This window comes from Diplotaxodon limnothrissa, linkage group LG8 (genome assembly GCF_057381915.1).
Source record: "Diplotaxodon limnothrissa isolate DT_005_m linkage group LG8, D_limnothrissa_male_GT1.1, whole genome shotgun sequence".
Classification (NCBI taxonomy): Eukaryota; Metazoa; Chordata; class Actinopteri; order Cichliformes; family Cichlidae; genus Diplotaxodon; species Diplotaxodon limnothrissa.
In genome coordinates, this window is record NC_140603.1 from 23,426,401 (window position 1) to 23,445,550 (window position 19,150).

General features: G+C 41.3%; 2 protein-coding genes across 8 annotated transcripts in view; one reads left to right on the forward strand and one right to left on the reverse strand.

Moving 5' to 3' along the window:
* Nucleotides 1-1,105: 1,105 nt before the first annotated feature.
* Nucleotides 1,106-8,272, reverse strand: LOC146626932 (uncharacterized). The gene is made up of 2 exons (XM_085360918.1): nt 8,005-8,272; nt 1,106-1,440 (listed from the first exon to the last, which is right to left on the reverse strand). Exons 1-2 carry the CDS (start codon nt 8,270-8,272, stop codon nt 1,106-1,108), a joined length of 603 nt encoding a protein of 200 aa, XP_085217044.1.
* Nucleotides 8,273-18,020: 9,748 nt separating this feature from the next.
* The window catches only part of LOC146626933 (calcium/calmodulin-dependent protein kinase type II subunit gamma-like), a 44,897-nt gene continuing 43,767 nt past the window's right edge, over nt 18,021-19,150 (forward strand). For all 7 annotated transcript variants that reach the window (XM_085361511.1, XM_085361515.1, XM_085361516.1 and 4 more), the window contains exon 1: nt 18,021-18,221. In XM_085361511.1, coding sequence (XP_085217637.1) covers nt 18,157-18,221 — 65 coding nt within the window. In that variant the 5' untranslated portion in view covers nt 18,021-18,156. The remainder of the gene's footprint in view (nt 18,222-19,150) is intronic.

Consider the following 19,150-nt stretch of genomic DNA (forward strand, 5'->3'; position numbering starts at 1 on the left):
AGTGGCAGGCATGCAAGAAAGGATCTCCAGTATGAAGAGCCGGACAGCACCAGGCCACAACACGGCTGAAGAAGCTGACTCCGCTCCACGAGCATCTGGCAGTAGAAAATGAATCAGCTGCTAGTCCATGAGAGTAACCCAGAATGGCTAACTGAAGGCCGGACAGTCCTGATCCCCAAAGACCCCCAGAAGGGACCGATCCCATCAAACTATCCACCAACAGTGATGGGAATAACGGCGTTACTAGTAACACTGTTACTAGTAATGCCGTTACTTTTTTCAGTAACTAGTAATCTAACTAATAACTATTTCTATCGTTTCAACGCCGTTACAGTTACAAACAAGAAAATGCGGGGCAGACATGTTACTATTTTTTAACAAACTGTTGACACTGTCTTCCAGTAATGTGTCATGCTTTGTAGTGAATCAGAAGAGCAAACTCCCATCGAGTGAGAGCCAGCTCCCCACTTTTTTTTAAACGAGGTTTGTTGTTTTGCCACCGTTTTTAATTGTCTTTCCACATACATCGCACACAGCATAATTTCTATGCTGAACGTTATCACAGTTATGGTCTGTGAACAGTCAAGGTATTTGATTAATAAACTGTGATTTTTGTACATAAGCAGAATAGTCTTACCATACATCAGCAGCGTCTATCCTTCCTGTGTGAAAACAGGAAGTGGGATTTCTTGTCCTCTAATTCTGCGGTCATTATGTGTGTTAAAAGTAAGCTCAACAGAAACGTCTAAAACATATTTTACTTTATTTTTTCTATAATTAAATTACTCTTTGGCGGACTTAACACTTTTTGGAGTTTTTGTACTGTGTAACCTTTTAAAACCAAGAAATCTGAATTTGTTACAATTGTGTCAGTGGCAATTCTTACAAGTGACTCAAGCATGTTAAACCAAGTAACATCTGCAAATTACAAAAAAAAATTACAAACAGACAGAAATAAGAAAACTGTATTTTCCTAGTGGTCAGTTGATCCACTAGGAAAAGACAGTTTCAAAAATAATTGGAGGTTCAGGGTTGTAGACGACTTCCTGATGACGCGACATTTCCTAGATTTTTTCCCACCTCCAGCGCATCATTGAGGTTTCAATCAATGGACTCTTCTCTTTTTGACCACTGGCTCTCCATCACTCCACTCTTCATCTCTTGACTCTTCATCATTCCATTCCTTATCTGCGTCCTCTTCATCATTCCATTCTTCATCTTCTTCCTCTTCATCATTCCACTCTTCATCCTCGTCCTCTTCTTCATTCCACTCTTCATCTCTTGTCTCTTCATCATTCCACTCTTCATCCTCGTCTTCTTCTTCACTCCACTCTTCATCCTCTTCCTCTTCATCATTCCACTCTTCATCTTGTGATTCCTCATCAATTGCATATTCACCACTTGCCTCTTCATCATTTGGCTTGTCCTTTCTGGAAGTTGCTTAAAATGAAATATATACAAATGTTATTGTTTATTTAATCCAGTGCAAAGGGTGTGGCATCTCTGTTACTGCTATTTAAACCAATGCTGTAGACACTATAAAAGATGGATGCAGTACTGATGAGTTCTTAGCCAACGAGTGAGAATACCAAAGAAATTTCACATTTTTAATATCACAAAATAACCAAAATTTACAAAACATTCCATTTTTATTCAGTATGACCGAATATAAGTGACAGACCTTGAACTCAGGAGCAAAGGGTTTACAGAGAGACTTGTATAGATCTGGAGGTTTTATGTCGCCATCTGGTGGCCTTTACATGAAATGCAGGTTTAAGGCATTTAATCATTGGCTTAATTTTTCTGCCCCAGAAGCTGCATCCATCTTTGATGATGTCTATGAACAGGTTCTCATCCCAACGCGTAACATACCGACGACTGTGACAAATCGTCAGCATGTTACTGCCGCGGGGTCCTCTCAGAAACTTCTCCCGAACAAATATAGGCGTAGTCAGGCAGGGTTCGGAGTGTGTACTTTATTATGCCGGCCTCCCACGTGCACAAAGAACTTATTTCAGAAAGAATTTAAAAAAATAAATAAAAGTAACTCGATGAAAAACAAAAAAAAAGTAGTCTATTTGCAACGCTCAAGTGGCTGAACCACCCTACATGTTACCCTCACCGTAACCATCTCACACTCTCCAGTAGGCCCTGATAACCTTCCTTTATACTCCACTGCCCATCCCAGTAGGCATAATAATTATCAATCAAGGCAATTTTCTTCACAAAACAATACTTTTCTTTGCTCATTTCCAGCCATATTTTCTATGATAATCACAAATGTATTTATGACTACTTTCTGGAAACCTACAGTGTCCTACAGAAAACCCCCAACAAAAGTATAACTCTGGGTGAGGAATGATGGCTACCACCATGGGCCTGGTGGTGCTGTTTGATAGCGAGTTGCAATCCTGGGAAGAATATTGTGAGATTTTGGATTACTTCTCTGTCGCAAATTATTTTAAGGAGGAGGAGAAGAAGCGAGCAGTGCTGTTGAGTGCTGAAGTTTTCTCAAGCAAAGGAAGCAGGTAACAGACACTGTGGGCTTGAGGAGCATGACGGAGCAGTCGTGATTCAGTAAACGAATAGGATCGGTGAACAAGATGGAGGACGTCGGCTCAAAGTCACAACAAGATATCAGGGAATGCTACAGATGTGGAGGGATAAATCATGTGGCCGGTGACTGCAGGTTTGTTACAGAAAAGTGCCACAACTGTGGCAAGGTGGGACACATAAAAAGGGTCCGCAGAAAAAACGGAACAAAAAGGAGGGTGTGGCTGGCAGACAAGGAAAACAAGCATATGTCTTAGAAGAGGAGAATGGGGAGAAAACATCTTGATGCATTCTCAATCATCCAGGAAAGTAAATCTCCAAAAGTTGATTCTGTTCATCTGGACGTAGCGTTTTGTGGGAGAAATGTTTTGTCACTCATCCAAGTGACGAAACATTTCTCTCACAAAACGCTACGTCCAGATGAACAGAATCAACTTTTGGATAATGGGGAGAGTGAGGAGAAAGAAGCTGAAATCAATCAATCAATCAAAATTTATTTATATAGCACATTTTAAAGACCAAAGTGCTTTCCAGTAAAATCATGATACAGATAAAAATCACAATATAAAATATAAATTACAGATATAAAATATAAAATAATTACATAATCTAAATGCAAAGCCAGATGTAAATTACCCTAATTAGCCTGGAATGCCAGGTTAAACTAGAACGTTTTTAGACGTGATTTAAAAGATTGAATAGAATCTGATGCGCAAATATGAAGAGGAAGAATATTCCATAACCTGGGTGCGGCAACGGCAAAGGCACGGCCTCCTCTGGTCTTCAGCCGAGACCTAGGTTGCACTAAGAGCAGTTGGCCCGATGATCTTAGTGCTCTCTTAGGGCTATACAGACAGAGGAGATCAGCTAGGTAGTCAGGTGCCATATTATTTAGGATTTTATAAGTAAACAATAAAATTTTAAAATCAATTCGATATTTAATAGGAAGCCAATGTAAGTTGGCTAGAACAGGGGTGATAGAATCATACTTTCTAGTGCCAGGAGACGTGCTGCGGCATTTTGGACCAGCTGCAATCGCTGAAGGAGGGAAGATTGAAGGGCCAAGTAGAGAGAATTACAATAATCTAGTCTTGAAGTGATGAAAGCATGAATGAGTTTCTCCAGATCTTTGCATGGTATATAAGGTTTAGCCTTAGAAATTAGCTGGTTTTTACCAAAGTAGAAACCTGTTTATCTAGTTTGAAGGAACTATCCATGAAAACTCCAAGATTCCTAGCAGCATCAGTGAGGTGATTAGCAACAGGCCCGAGTGTACCAGTCAGTTGTTCCAGAGGCATATTTCTATCAAAAACAATAATTTCTGTCTTCTTTTCATTTAAAGTAAGAGAGTTACGTGATAACCAGTCTTTGACATCCCTCAGACAATCAAACAGAGGATGTAGTGAAGACGAAACATCCCCAGTCAAGTGGAGGTCGATTTGAATATCATCAGCATAGCAGTGAAAAGAGACATTGTGTTTTTCAAAAATGGAGCCCAAGGGCAGCATGTACAGAGAAAACAACACAGGACCCAATTTATCACTTATACCGTTTATCTCTAAATGGGTCTGTAGTTGCTGAAGCACTATTTTCTCTAAACTTTTTGACATGAAAGGGAGTTTAGAAATCGGCCTGTAATTTGCTAGAGTGTTATGATCAAGGCTGCTTTTCTTGATAACAGGTTGCACGACTGCATGTTTAAAGACAGTCGGAACACAGCCAGATAACAGTGATGAGTTAATTAAAAATAAGATACAAGACCCGATTGTTTTCAATGCATCCTTAATGATACGAGAAGGAATAATGTCATGCAGAGAATTTGAGCTTCTCAGGTTATTAATTATTTCCTTTAAAGTCGAGAATGACACAGGTTCAAACTGTTGAAAAACCGTTGAACATTCGGAAACTGGGGCTTGATTTACTGCCGGAGAATGTGGGGCCCTTAACACTGAGATTTTATCTATGAAATGATTTAGAAACTTTTCGCAGAGGGCCGGGGAGGCACCCATCGAAACATCAGAGCAAGGATTAACCACTGAGTTAAAGATTTTAAACAGAACTCAAGGATTGTGACTATTAGTTGCAATGATGTTCGACAAAAAAGAAGTTTTTGCCATTTTGGCAGCCTTCTGAAATTTAGACCGGCTCATATGCAGGATGTCAAGGGACACCTGAAGTTGATCTTTTTTCCATCTCCTCTCAGCTCGACGACGTTCATGTCTAAGAGCGAGGGTGTATTCATTTAGCCAGGGTTGGCGAGAGGTTTTACGGCGTTTAGTCTTTACTGGAGCCACAGTGTCCAAAATAGAAGAGCATGTAGAAATAAAAGAGTTGACTGCGCCATCAACCGAGAGAGGTGCATTACTAATGTCATCGTAACAGACAGAGTTAGCAAAGGCCGCAGAGAAAAGGGCAACAGCCTCAGAATTAATCAGACGCGATAAGCACAGTGGACCCTCAGAGTTCAGTTCCATATTGCATAACTGAACATCAAACATAACTGGGAAATGGTCCGAAATCCCAGCATCATTAATGTCTGTGATGCAAATATCCAGTCCATACGACAATACCAAGTCCAGCATATGGCCTTTAGTGTGGGTTGATTTTCTCACCCACTGAGTGAGATTAAAAGAGTCAATAAGGGCAAGAAAGTCCTTAGCCAATAGGTCCGCCTCACAGCATATATGAATGTTAAAATCACCACAAATAAGAACACGATCATAATTTAAAAAGATAAATCCTAAAAGATCAGCACATAAAGGCAAGTAGTGTGACTATGTACAATATGCATGAGGAGATTAGTATTCCGAGGGAGGAACCCATCAGAAAGGAACTAAAAGTAAATGGACAGAATGTGATTTTTGAAACAGACACGGGCTGTGACTTCACTATCATGTCAAAGGAGACATTTAAAAAACCTTTTAAAGGCAGTAATGCACCCAAAGTAAGCAAGTGTGGAATCAAACTGAGAACGTGTGGAGGCCACAAGGTAGCCAAAGGTCACGAGCAGCCAAAGTGAAGGTGGAATTCAGAGACAGTAAGAAAAACACTGGATGGCGGTGGTTAAAGGGGCTAGAACTACTTTGATGGGTCGCGGATGGATTAAGGCCCTCCAACTAGAGTGGCATCCTATACATGAGATAGAAGGCAGAGAAGATGCTGCAGCAGATACTGGCCAGACATGCAACAGTGTTTAAGGATGAGCTAGGAACGCTAAAGGGGTTCGCAGCAAAGATACATGTAGCCAGTGATTCCAAACCTTGCTTATATAAGACACCAGTGATTCCAAACCTTGCTTATATAAGACACAATTAGTTCTGTTTTCTATGAAAAAGAAAGTGTAGCAAGAAGTGGAGAGACTGTTGGAGGAGAAAATTATCCAGCCAGTGAAATTCTCTGATTGGGCAGCACCCATTGTACCAATACTAAAGCCAGACTCCAGTGCCAGGATTTGTGGTGACTACAAAAAATGACCAAAAACATCTTCAGACACTGGATGGAGTACTGCAGCACTTAGATGAGGCGGGGCTGCGTTTAAAAAGGAGCAAATGTCAGTTCATGGAGAAGGAAGTGACATTTCTAGGACATCGGGTGGATATGACCACATTATGTCTAGTGCCGGCAAAAGTGAAAGCAGTGCAGGAGGTGCCACCCTTAAAATCAGCGACAGAGCTCAAAGCTTATTTGGGGTTGTTGAAGTTCTATAATAAGTTCTTGCCAAACTTGTCCATGCTGTTGGCCCCACTGCACAAGCATCTGAGAAAGGAGGAACCGTGGTGTTGGGGACCAGAACAGAAGAAGGTTTTCTGTAAGTCAAAGGAACTATTGCAACTGTCAAGTAGTGTATTGGTGCACTATGATGAGAAGAAAGATTGGATTTTTTTCTTGCAATGCATCCCCCTAGTGGGAGCAGAGATAGCTCAGCAGATGGTCAGGAGAAACCTATTGGGTTTGCATCACGTACACTGAACGTAACAGAAAAGAACTACTAACAGCTGGATAAAGAAGGATTGGCTTTAATATTTGGTGTTGTCAGGGTCCTGGGTCTGAGCAATTATGGACATGTGTATTTTTGGTGTGTGTGTGTGTGTGTGTGTGGATGCAGGTGTATCTGGGAGCACCTTCAGACCTGGTGGGTGTGGCCCTGCCAGGTGGTTGGCCACACCTGAAGACCATCACACACCTGCAGCTGATCAAGCCTCATCGGAGGAGCTACTTAAGAGTGTGGTGGAGCTCTCTCCGATGCTGGATCATTGCGTGACTTCACGTTAGTCTCTTGGCCAGTTAGTAAGTTTAGTCTGCTGCATTGTGGTGTGTCTGACGGCTGCCTCTTTGTTATTCCACAGGAGAGTGTGGAGATGAGAGGGCAGCGAGCATGGGTGCTCAAACACTAAGGAGCGGAGACAAAGAACACTAACACTGGGAAGAAGATATGTCAGGGAAGTCGGGAACGCACTGGGGATTTATTGTTATTTTCCCTGCACTGTAAATAAATGCACTGTTGCATCAAAGAGACCAGCATTTGGGTCCTCCTTTCCCCACATCCCCATGGTTGGCCAGCGTTAACCGTGACAGGTGTACAGTATTTTCATAGGTACTTGTATGGCAGGAAGTATATGATTATCATGGATCACAAGCCATTGATAAGTTTTTTTCATGAGATGAAGGCCGTCCCTCTGTTGGCGTCACAGAGGATCATGCGATAGGCGGTATTGTTAAGAGCATATAAGTATGTTCATTAAATACAGAGAGGACAAGAACAACAGTAATGATGATGGACTGAGTCGTCTTCCTCTTGCAGACAACCCCCTTAAAGCCCAGGCAGCAGGTGTGTAAATAATGAAATGACTGTGAGGTAGTCTCTGTGGTTCCTTTGTGTTCAGGATATCTGAATTAGCTGTCACCCCTTCCTGTTTATCTGACCTGTTGGCTTAACGACACGTAGCCACAATAACACCGTGTGAAGAGTGTGGAATCTAATTGTGGTTGTGCGTGCCTGCACTCATGTTGCTTGTCAGCGTTCTGTGACGGTGTAACCCCATCACAGTTACGCCTTCGGACACATGAGAGTCGGTTGGAATGAATCTTTAAGTGTGTTTTACGTGTGACATGAAAATCAACTTAACAACGTTATGGTTAGGAGGGATAGGGTCAGGGTTAGGGATAGGGTTAGGCATGGTTAAAATTATGATTAAGGTTATGGTTAAGGGTACGGTTAAGATTAGGGATGGAATAGAAAGCCGCTTTGCAGCGTTCTATTTGATTGAATTGAAAACTGAGCATTTCATAAGAACGTGGAAAGTTACCTTTTGTGTTACTATGAGAGGCCTATGGACGTGACAAATCGACGGTATGTTACGCATTGGGAGAGATAATGAACAAGACAAGAAGATGCAAATGAACAAATATTCAATGTTTGCATGATGTGTCAACACCACCATGGCATTTTACCTTCAGTTAACTTTTTTGCCAGGTCATTGCGCTTAATGCTACTGAAATTGTCAATTGTCACCTTCACAGCATCATCTTCCCCATAAACCTGGACCAGCTTGTCCACAGTTTTCTCTCTGGTAGCATTCTCCAGATGAGATGTCTTGATAGTTTGTTGTCCCTTTGTCTCATTCAAGGCCAAGTACCACTGAAAGGATCTTAGATCAGATTCATTTAGCTCGTCGAGGTAATCTTTCAGCAGTTTTTTAACTTGTGCTAGAGTAGTCATTGTTAACTGTCAGCAAGTCTTATGTGGAAGTGCACAATCAGCTGATAAGGGTCTTCAGGTCTGTGGATTGATGATGAAAGACAAGAAAGAAGATGTTAGAAGTAATTTGTGGAACAAAATGACTATCTAAATCTAAACATCAAAATCATGTAACAGATAAAAAATTGTTTTGTCTGATACTGACAGCCCATAAAGTTGTCATCAAAGTGTTTGCTGAGCTCGTTTGCTAAGGAATGGAGCCAAATATACAACTGGAAGGTCTGCTGGCCAAGCAGATTTAATGCATTTCAGTGCCTGCTTTATTTTTCAGACATGGAAGCTATTTTTTTCTTCTTTTTTCTTCTTGTTTTCCAGAATTCTGATGTTTTTCTCAGAATTATTTTTTCTCTGATTTCTGACTTTTTTCTCAGAATTTTGAGATTAAAGTTGCGATTAGTTTAGGTCATTTGTAAGAAGGATTACTTTAAACATTATGGACATGTTTGTGTTAAATATTATCAGTTTGGTGCAACTTTGAAATTATTAACTTCTGGAGCTTATTCTTATGTCAGAAATGAATAGAAGAAAGTAAACAAGCAAAAAAAAAGAAAAAAAGAAAACACACCCTCACCCTAATAAAAACAGAGGCCACTCTAAAGCAAAACAAAAATTAAATTGTCAGTTAGATGTGATTCCAACTTTAGTTGGTTCTGTCAGCAACCTGTGGACAGCAGAGCTGTGAAGCACTGAAAACAAAATCCTTTGGACCCATTTTCTCTCTCTGCAGGTAAAACATCCATTTGCTTTGAGTTATACCTCATCTTTGCCTCTCGTGCTTCCCTGTCTTTGTGTGTGGAGGAGCTGCCTGAACATGCCTGCAGTAAAATTCAACCTCAAGCAAAACAAAACAAAAAAAAAAAATCAAACAGAACAAGTCTCAGTTTTTTAAAACTGAAAAACTTCCCAACAACTGGAACACTTCCTCATTTGCTAACACACTAGCTCGGAGCACATACATTTTATTCATTCTCTTTACTTTTATTTCTACTACCTATGGTAAATTTACAATGTTTAAAGGCTAAGTGACCATTAGAATAATAAACCCGGTCTTAATAATAAGACTGGTCTTTGAAATCGTGAAAAAAAGTGTGCAATATTCCCTTTCAGATCAAAATAAAAAAGGTTATATCACCTTCACGCTACCTGATAAATATTTTGATAGAAGGAAATAAACTTGTTCTCCCACAGAGTTTCACAAAGTGGCCTGAAATGTGAAAACTTGATGGTTTTCAGTAACTTTAAACGAAAGAACACGTTCAGAAAGTTTTGATGATTTGCGCGCCAATTTAGGGAGCAACAAAAATTCACAAACCAACGCTAAGTATTTGTAATGTGTGATTTGAGGATAGTGGATTATATTTAGTTATTTATTGTCTATAGTGAATTGTCATTTTTGCACTGGTTTATAGTTTTTAATCATTAGGGAGCGACATTTCTTGGCAGCAGCTGTATTTGGCATCATTTGGATCTCGTCTACTCCTGCTGAACAAAACGCACCCCAACAGCTGACACACAGTAAAAACAACAGACTAAATTGATTCCATGCAAAAACATAAAACACTGTTATAATCACTCATTAGCATAATTTGCCGCTCACCTTTGTTCTCTGTCCTTGTTCCAAGTAGCTTCTAGTTTTTTGCTCTGCAGATCTGATCGTCCACCCTCCTGAACAAATACTTCCGTGTTTCTTCAAGTTTTCTGCACATCAGTGTTTGTCTGTGTTTCCACTGCAGTGCAAACCTTCAAAGATTATTCAGACAGATGTTTTCACCCAGGTCTTTAGAAAAATATCTCTTTTGTGTTCTCTGTTTAAAAATGCATAGCAAACAGGTTACATGTTCACTGTCTCCGTCTCGTTCACGTTCTTTAAGTATCAAAGCTGCAGGTCTTTGTAATGACCTATTTACACACACACGTACACACCCATAGAAGCAATACTTGCCTACTGTCTGCCTAGTGAGCCACAAATGCCAGCAGCTGTCTGCAGGGTGGTATTTTTTTATACGTTTTCCTCCCTGGTTGAAAACAGAAAGTGGGGCTTCTGGACTGCACAGTGTACTATGTGTGTGTGCGTCTTTGACCCTTGGGTTTGAATTTTTCTGCAAATCGTGATTCTTTCTGGTGTTGAGAAGCAATTCATGTTGGAGTTCTGTATTATTTAGAGTTTTCTGTTAACAGTGTTACTTTGTATTTTCTTGTGTGTATGAGTTATCCTAAGATTATTTCTATTGCTTCCTGTCCTTTTATTTGTGCCTTTTGTTTTTACTTTAGTTTTACTTTACTTTAGGTTTGTTAGTTCCCTTCTGTGTTCCCTTTCTGTTCCCTCAGTTCACCTAAACCTCACCAGATCTACAGTGAAGACATCTGGATGTTATTTCTAAGTGTGGCAAAGAGAAGGAAGGTGATCCAGATGAACACACACTCACACATACACAGTGTGTATGCGTGCATGCAGCAAAGATTCATGCTTAATACTGCTCTAAAAGCTCTGTTCCCTATATCTTTCTATTCAGTGACTTCACTAAGATCAGATATCCCTAATACACTCACCACAATCACACAGGTCTGGGTGTGAACACAGAAATATAAAAAGGAAACTGACTGAAAGGAGATGCTAAAATAGCTTGTTCCAAACGGGGGATGAACTAAAGTCTGCACTAAAACCCAGTAAAAGATTTTTGGGGTGTGTTTTTCTTTCCGTTTTCTTTCTTGTAAAAAATATATGAACCCGGAAACGAGCGCAATGGTTTGCATTAAAGTCAATGAACCAAAAACCTTCACGGATCTAAATGAAAACTCAGAGGATCGTTTTTAGCTTTATAAGCAACAGTATGAAAAACAAACTCCAAGTATTTTTATCTGCTAGAGTAAATGTAACGTAGTTTAACATTCAGCATTTGGCATTAAGCAAATAAAGTTTCTTGACTTATTATGACTCTGATGGATGGAGCACCTCTTTCTATAGCATTTATTCAAGACGTTCGGAACAAAATTAATCAGAGGCTTGGGATTGACGTCCATGAGATGATCATTTCCTACACTTCTTTCCTACACACCCCGTATTTGCGCACTGTCCTTACAGATGCTATGGTCACACTGCAACATCACACATGCAGTAAAAATACATAAGCAAGTTATGTTTTTACTACTCCGTGTGATGAAGGACTCTTTATCACAAGACTTCATGAGTGTTGATGTGCGACTCTTCATTTATGTCTTTGTTGAAACTGAGGTTGGTCTAGTTTTGCTGAAAATGAACTAAATGGCATAAGTGTTTTGAATGACACAGTTTATAGTGTCCCTTGGCGAGACACTTATTAGTTACAACTAGTTGCAACTAAACAAACAAAAAGGCAGTAGCTGATATCAGCCGCCACCCTATCATCTAAATCCCGTCACTTCTGGCTCCACAAAACTGAGGCTTCAAAATACAAAGTCCAAAACCAGCAGGTGATCTCACAGAGGGGTTGCAATGGGTTTACATCCAGTATCTTCTTCTGTTTTTTCAACTTTAATCTTATCAACTTTGTGACATTTACATATGAACAAAGAATGCACTGACAGTGCAGAAAATAAGTAGATAAATGACATCGACTGTTTAAGATCTATGGCTGCAAATGTACTGTTTTGTTGTTTGCTTATTTTCTAGGCAGTTCTTAAAAGCTTAGAACAATATAAAGTTGTGGTCACGTTTACGTACACTCGTCATTGATGGCTGGACTGATTGTACAGCATTCATCTTTAATGACTTAAAAAAAGTAAAAAGAAAAAAACAAGAACTGGGGACACAAGCTTGAATTTATTTTGGATTTTCTTTCTCTCAGGCATGCTTGTGCGTGTGTGTTTAACTAGTGTGGTGTACAGTAAGTCACCAGTGCTGTGAAAAGCTGCATTTCACAGATGTTTTTATTCCCCTCCTTCATGCTGCAGTTTTCTCTGTTGAACACAAGATGGAAGTAAAGTCCAAGTTGTGCACTGTTGGTTTTTAAAGTGTGTGGAACACAAGCCTAAACTGATTCAGTTCACTTTTCATCTTAGATCATTTTATATATAGTGATGTCAAGACCCTACAGAACCTCTTTTTGGGGCCAACTTCTGCTAATTTACAAAACCTCCGGGGTGCAGTTGACTTGTCAAAAATGTACCTCCTACATTCTTTTCATAACCACATTTCCCAGCCCTCGATGGAAGACGTCATGTGGTCAAAGAAAGGTGTGAAGGAGAACAAATAAAGACTTATTTACACTTACATTTGACAATTTAAGAATGTGTTTGATGTGTTTACATACAATGTTCTGATAGATTACAAAATGTGCATCTTGCTTCACTCTAAAGTGTTCTTACCGTGTTGTTTCATGCAGGCCAAAGAAACAAGAACCCCCAGAGAAAAATTATCATTATCAAAGGCTGTTTTTTAAAGACCAAGGAAATACTTGAAATCACAATTACTGATTAGGAGTTTTAAGCTAGTATTATTTTGGTTTTCTTTTTGGTCAGCTACCATCTCTCCTTTGTTCAGCCAGGATGGTTTGGATAGCTTGTCTCTGATCACAAATGACATCATATTAAAAAAATGCATTTTGTCTAACTTCAACTTTAACTAACTTTGTCTAACATTAAAAAATTTTTGATGATCTTAAAATGCAAAAACTGTAGGCTACTCATCTAGTCGCAAGTATTTTGCTGTCGAGAGCTGCTGTGTGTATATATATATATATAAAATACATGTGAAATGTTTATCTGAGTTGATATCTCAATCATCAAATACTGTCCCTCTTTGTTTGTCCACAGTGTTTCTAAGCAGAGCTTGAGGAAGACCAACTAAAGCAGGAATTAAAAATCAAAGTTTTCAATGTGTTTTTGCATTATTCTTTTCCTTCCCCTATAATTTACACTGGAAGTACAGTGTAAGAAGGACACTGCTTCAGTGCCCTGTATCTCAAAGCAGTTGACTTGAAATTTTTTAGCTCTCTGCTTAAATGTACATTAGCATAACCAAATAATGGGCTTGGCCACCATAAAATAAAATGTGCCCACCTCTCACAACCTACAGTCTTTATGCATTCTCTATCATCCGAAAACATTGCACTAAAAAATTCAACATCCAGAAGACGAGAATAAACTTTCTAGGACAACCAGTAGTTATTTTTCCATTTAAAGTACCTGGAACCTTTTCCCTCAGGAACCCTTTTCGCAGCACTTAAATATCCCTTCAGGTCATTGTTTGTCTGTGTTTCCGCTACGATGAAGACACGCAAAGGTTATTCAAATTAGCCTGCTGATGTAGCGGCAGCTGCTTTAACACAGGAGAGATTTAAAAACATTTCTCTTTTGTGCTCCCCATTTATAAAAACATAGACTCCAGGCTTATCTCAGCTGTCTCCATTTTCTCTTCTCTCTCAATATTAAAGGTACTACTCTATGATGATCTGTACACACACACACACACACACACACACAGTCCTACAGGACAGTGTACCATCGTGGGAATGCACATGAAGTTGCAGGCCACACAAAGCGACCATTAGATCCTTTTCCCTGAAGTGGAAAACAACCTAATGGTCTGTGAAGGAGCTATGCCGAACACACAAACAGCACTTCCACCGATGGCCACTTGAGGGCTCTAAATATGAGTTAATTCCCATAGATTCCCATGTTAAGATGTCCAGATACACTGCATTTAAAAAGCCTGTTAACAGAGTGGAATAAAAATGGTTTGAGCCTCTATGGTTAGTGTTCCCTTTTCATAATAACTGCACTGCGGGAAATGTTTGTATAACTTATCCTTGAGTTACACTTGAAAAGCTTAGCTAATTAGAGTCAGTGAACTGGACCTCTCCACAGTGTTTGTGGTATTTGTGTATTTTGGAGCATTTTTAATGGAGTTATCTGGCAAGTAATACAGAATGCTGTGGGGTGCTTAACATCAACAAAGCTGGTGAGTATACTTGCATGTTACTTGGGACTAATTAGCACATATGTACATATGTTTGTGCATGTTGCTTGTTAAAAAAGCTTGCAGGCATTACCCAATGACTTAGCATTCCTGCCTCTCATCCAGATTTCATCACTTCTGGCTCCACAAAATTGAGGCTTCAAAATGCAAAGTCCAAAACCAGCAGGTGATGTCACAATGTCTATTTATCTTTGGGCTGCACAATGGGGTTACATCCAGTATCTTCTTCTGTTTTATCACCTTTAATCTTATCAACTTTGTCGACATTTACAAATGAATAACTTTTGTAACCAATCCAGATTTATGTTTAAATAAAAGTGTGAGGGAGGTAACAATGAAAATACTGACCATGCAGAAAATAAAATGATTAAAAAATGGAGTATTTCTGGACCAGGGGCACCTCTCAGTCCCCGGTGATGAGACTTGTTTCACTGTGGAAAGTGATGCTGTTCTTCAAGCAGTTTTCAGTTCATGCAGGCTTAAGCCTTGGTGGTTCCTGAACATCCTAGCTAATTTCCTCTTATCTGAGGGTAACAGTTTGGGCCTTCTTCCAGATCTCTGGCAAAGTGGTGGTACATCCAAATCACTTCTACTTACATAAATGTAAATTTCTTGTATAGCGCTTTTCTACTCTACCTGAGCACTCCAAGCTGAAAACGTCAGCTTGCCTTATTCACCCATTTGTACAAGCTATGGTTTTTCTATGCTTTTTTTCTACGTAAGTGCGTTCTATCTAACATTTGCACACACTCATACTCCCATGAATGCATCTGAGAGCAGTTTGAGGTTAATGTCTTGCCAAAGGATATTTGGCATGCAGACTGGAGCAGCAAGATCCAACCACCAAGATGCAGATCAGTAGATGACCTTCTGTACCTCCTGAGCTACAGCCACCCCGATTGTATGTACAGCCGCAATTGTACATAACTGAACTGATGTTGGAATCCGCAGTTGTTTAGAACAGACCTTCCCAGCTTGTGTAAATCTACAGTTCTTCTGAGTTCCTTGGATTTCCCCATCATTCTGAGTATTGGTCAATCCAAAGAGACCTGTCAAACAAATACTTTTTATACTGGCAAAGAGAAACTACCAGTTGTGGTAGGAATTAAGAGGCCTTGGCCTTGTTAAGTTAGAAGACACTGTAGAACTGTCAGCACCACTTAGTGAGTGTATGTATAAATCTGAACCTGTATTTATACGTTTGATACTGTGTGGAGAAAATGCAAAATATGCAACCTTTTGCACTACAGATGTATGCTGTACAATCATTCCATTATGTAAAAAAGAGCAGTTCCAAGAAACCATTAAAAGCCCCAAATTACCATGACATTCATGCCTGTGATGAGTGTGTGTAAACATCCGACCGATACTGCAGCTCATGGCTCATTTTTTAATAGGTAGTGAAATAGTCAACATGAAGTAATCCCAGGCTGAGTCAGCAGAGCTTGAATTTCTAGCAGCGCTCCCTGAAATGAAGGAAACACAGAATGACTAAACTCTGTAATCATCAAGAACAGGAGCCGAGTACATGTCGCCCCTGATTTTTGCTGTGATCTTCACAAACTTACCATTATTTATTTATCCTGTCCGAGCTGACAGAGCACACTGGCGTTTCATCAGCAACACCCTGCTTTTCGCCCATGCAGCCTCTCACACTGACACCCAGGCGCTGCACAGCCCAGCCACGACCATCAACGACAGATTTGCTGAGCGGTTGGGGGTCGGTAGCTTATTGCTCGCGGGCATCACTACAGTATCTGCTGAAGGAAGGAAGAGTGTTACTCATTCACTTCCCCCAGTCGGATTATTTCTCCAAAAGCAGTGGAGAATGGGAGTGTCATCACTCAGCTTCTGGCCACATCCACCCTCTCAGTTGTGATGATGTAACAGATGGCATATTCACCCTCATTAGTCACAACAGAGGAAAATTCATTCCTAAATGTATCGCAGCTACTCAAGCTTTGATTACACAGTTAGTCTTTTCTGGGTATAAACACAGCTTCAGTTAGCAATGAGAGTCTGCTACAAACAGAAATATGATATTTTGGCTCTGACTACCGCAGAACCTCAACTGGTGCTTTTAACAAAGAACTACTAAATACATTTCTGCAGCTATACATTAACTAAGGGAAACCTTTGAAGTGCCTTTAATGTGTATAGTGAAACATGTTATAATATGATGATAATTCAGCATTTCCTTTGAGATTGAGTGCAATTTCATAGACATTGAGTGCTTTGTTTTTCCCTGCAGGGCGGCATGGGAGTAATAAGAGATGTCAGCATAAATAGCTGCCACCTTCATGCACCATTTTCATTGCAAAACCAAGAGAGAAGTCACAGTCAACCAGTGTCTGCGTCACAGTAGGTAACACATGCATATAAAGTGCACAGTGTGTGCATATGCGTGACTGTTACAATCTGAAAATAAAACATGAAAAATCACAGATTATGTTTCTTTTCTTCATGAGAAATCATCCCACTTTCTCCTCGCTCTCTCTCTCTCCTCACTCCTCTGTCTCTCATGAAGCGGGCAAGGCGTAGTGTGTGGTTGGTGTGAGATAACAAAGGCTGAGGAGTTCACCATTATATAACTTTTGTGGAGGCTGAGGAGGTGGAGGAAGAGGAGGAGAGGCAGTGGGGTTAGCACGTAGGAAAAGGAGGGCAGCATAGGGCCAGTAGCCTACAATGCAGTGCTCGTTTGTCTTCCACATAACACACAAACATGCACACGCTCGCACATAAATGCCGGCCTCCTTTTCATGCTCTCCATCGCCGATTCAGCTGGCTCCACTCGTAATATTTGAACTTTTCAGCGTTTTCAGCTTTTGCGTTCCCACGCTGACAACCACGCATAAAGACTTTCAAGTGAAATCACCATTTTGCTCTCTTTTTCTTATGACTGTGTCTGTGTGCTGTCCCTTCTCTGAGCTGAACTGCTCACATGCAGAGGCCCTCTAACTGTAACTCTCCAGCCCCACCTTGCCTGTCCTCTGATGGCCTCCCATTCATGCCACATTAAACATTTAGAGAGGCACTCTGGATCTTTGTGACACCGTCTTTTAGCGCCGCCAAGCCAACAGCCCTCACACTGTGGATGCTCGTCAGTGGAAACCTGATACAGCAGTCACACTGTTCCCATTAACCATCCCCATCTCTCTTATGCACATGCACTCCCCTCAAATGCAAAGTCAGTTCAGTTGTTCAGGAAGGCCGACCTCCTGTGTTGAGAGCAAGACCTGCATTAATCAATATTGATTCCTTGAGTGTGAACTTATACCTTGTGTGTGTATGAATGTGTGTGTGTGTCACAGTCTGACTCTGCTGCAGTGAGGTGTGACCCAGTGATGGGTGTATCCCGACCGGTGCAGTAAAAACGCTGCTGCCGGGTTGTTGCCTGCAATATTATTTTGAAAGAAATGAGAAGAGACGGATCTTGGATGCCAACTCTGTTTCTCTGGACCGTCACGTGGCTCTTGTACACTTTAGCGGCATCTCATTGTGAGATCCACTGCCCGACAAAAGATGAATTATTTAATCTAAAGGACTGAGAGAACATTTCACCATCATCTCCCCACTTTTTTCAGTGACTTCATTGAATTGGAGGCCCCGCTCTCATTGCTGCACGAGCCTATTCTCGCGAGGATTGCACCTCTTTACTACACGTACACGCACGCACACACACACACACCACCATCATCACTCCTCCTCTTGTAGCCAGCCCCTCCCTTTCCGTCTCTGCTCGCCTCTCTTCAGTCTTGCCTGCCTGTCAGAAAGGTGCTTTAGTATTGGAGGCTAGGCTACCCTCCTCTCGGACCCCGTACGAGAGCCTGCCGCCGCAGCTGCCGCCGTCGTACCCCAAGGCTCGGGCTCCCCTCTCACGGCTCTAACCATGGCAACCACCGCTACTTCCACCCGGTTTACTGATGAGTACCAGCTATACGAGGAGCTCGGGAAGTAAGCAGCCTCAACGTTATAGTGTGCATCGTGTTTGTCTTGTCGTTTTGTCCCCCCACCCCCGCAACCTCGCCTCATATTATTTCTGGTTAGCCAGCTAGCAGTGATAGTTAGCCAAAATTGCTTGTAGACTTAATTCTGCTGCCTGCTTTTAGTGGTCTGTCAGTGCATGCTAGCAGGCGTGTGCTATTGTCGTAGTGCAGTCAGGCTAAATAACCGCTGCTATAGGCTAACAGCTGCTCGGGCAGTAACGGGAAGAGCGCACTAACGTTCAGTTACTAGCCAGGGAGCTACCACGCTGATATTGATAAACTGGCCGAGTTAGCCGACTAGCGTTGCGTCTTTTAATCGCTGGTAGGGATGAGCAGAAGGCGCAGATGTTGGTGTATGAGCAGCTGCTGGCCTTTCCGCGTCTGGTAGCCGGTGTTCTCTGGTCTGCTTGACCCGTCAGCCGGGCCCCGAGAGACGCCGGAGACGTAGCCCTGTGACATTTCACCAGCCCACGGGGCTGGCAGCTCTGTGCGGGCTCGACCTAAGGCTGTGGTCGCTAGCTAACTAGGCCGACCCCCCCTCCCTTTTTTTCTTTTTTTCTTCTTCTTCTCCAAGCAGCTGCAGATGATTTGTGTTACTGTGTTGAGTAACGCTACGTACCCCTGGATCAGTTAATAAGGAAGTTATTCGGTCCAAGCTCTGCCGCTTTTATGTTTGCACTGTAATACCTATAAGCTCCGCGCACCAGCTGTCCCCTGCATCATGTTATCAATAAATGAATCGCTGTTAAGGCTCCGTAAGAGAGCCGATCTGTGATTTCTGGGTGGTTACAAGGGCAATTTGGCTTTTACTGTGTAAGAGGCATGACGTGTTTTCTCGGTATTTTGATGACGGCAGAAAAATCAGACTGCTACCTCCTCTGCTCCCTCCAGCAGCAG

Coding starts and splice junctions, on each gene's coding strand:
- LOC146626932 (XM_085360918.1), bottom strand. CDS start 8,272: ATGACTACTCTAGCACAAGTTAAAAAACTGCTGAAAGATTACCTCGAC. Junction 1,441..8,004: donor GGCAAAAAAGTTAACTGAAG/GTAAAATGCCAT, acceptor TTTCATTTTAAG/CAACTTCCAGAAAGGACAAG.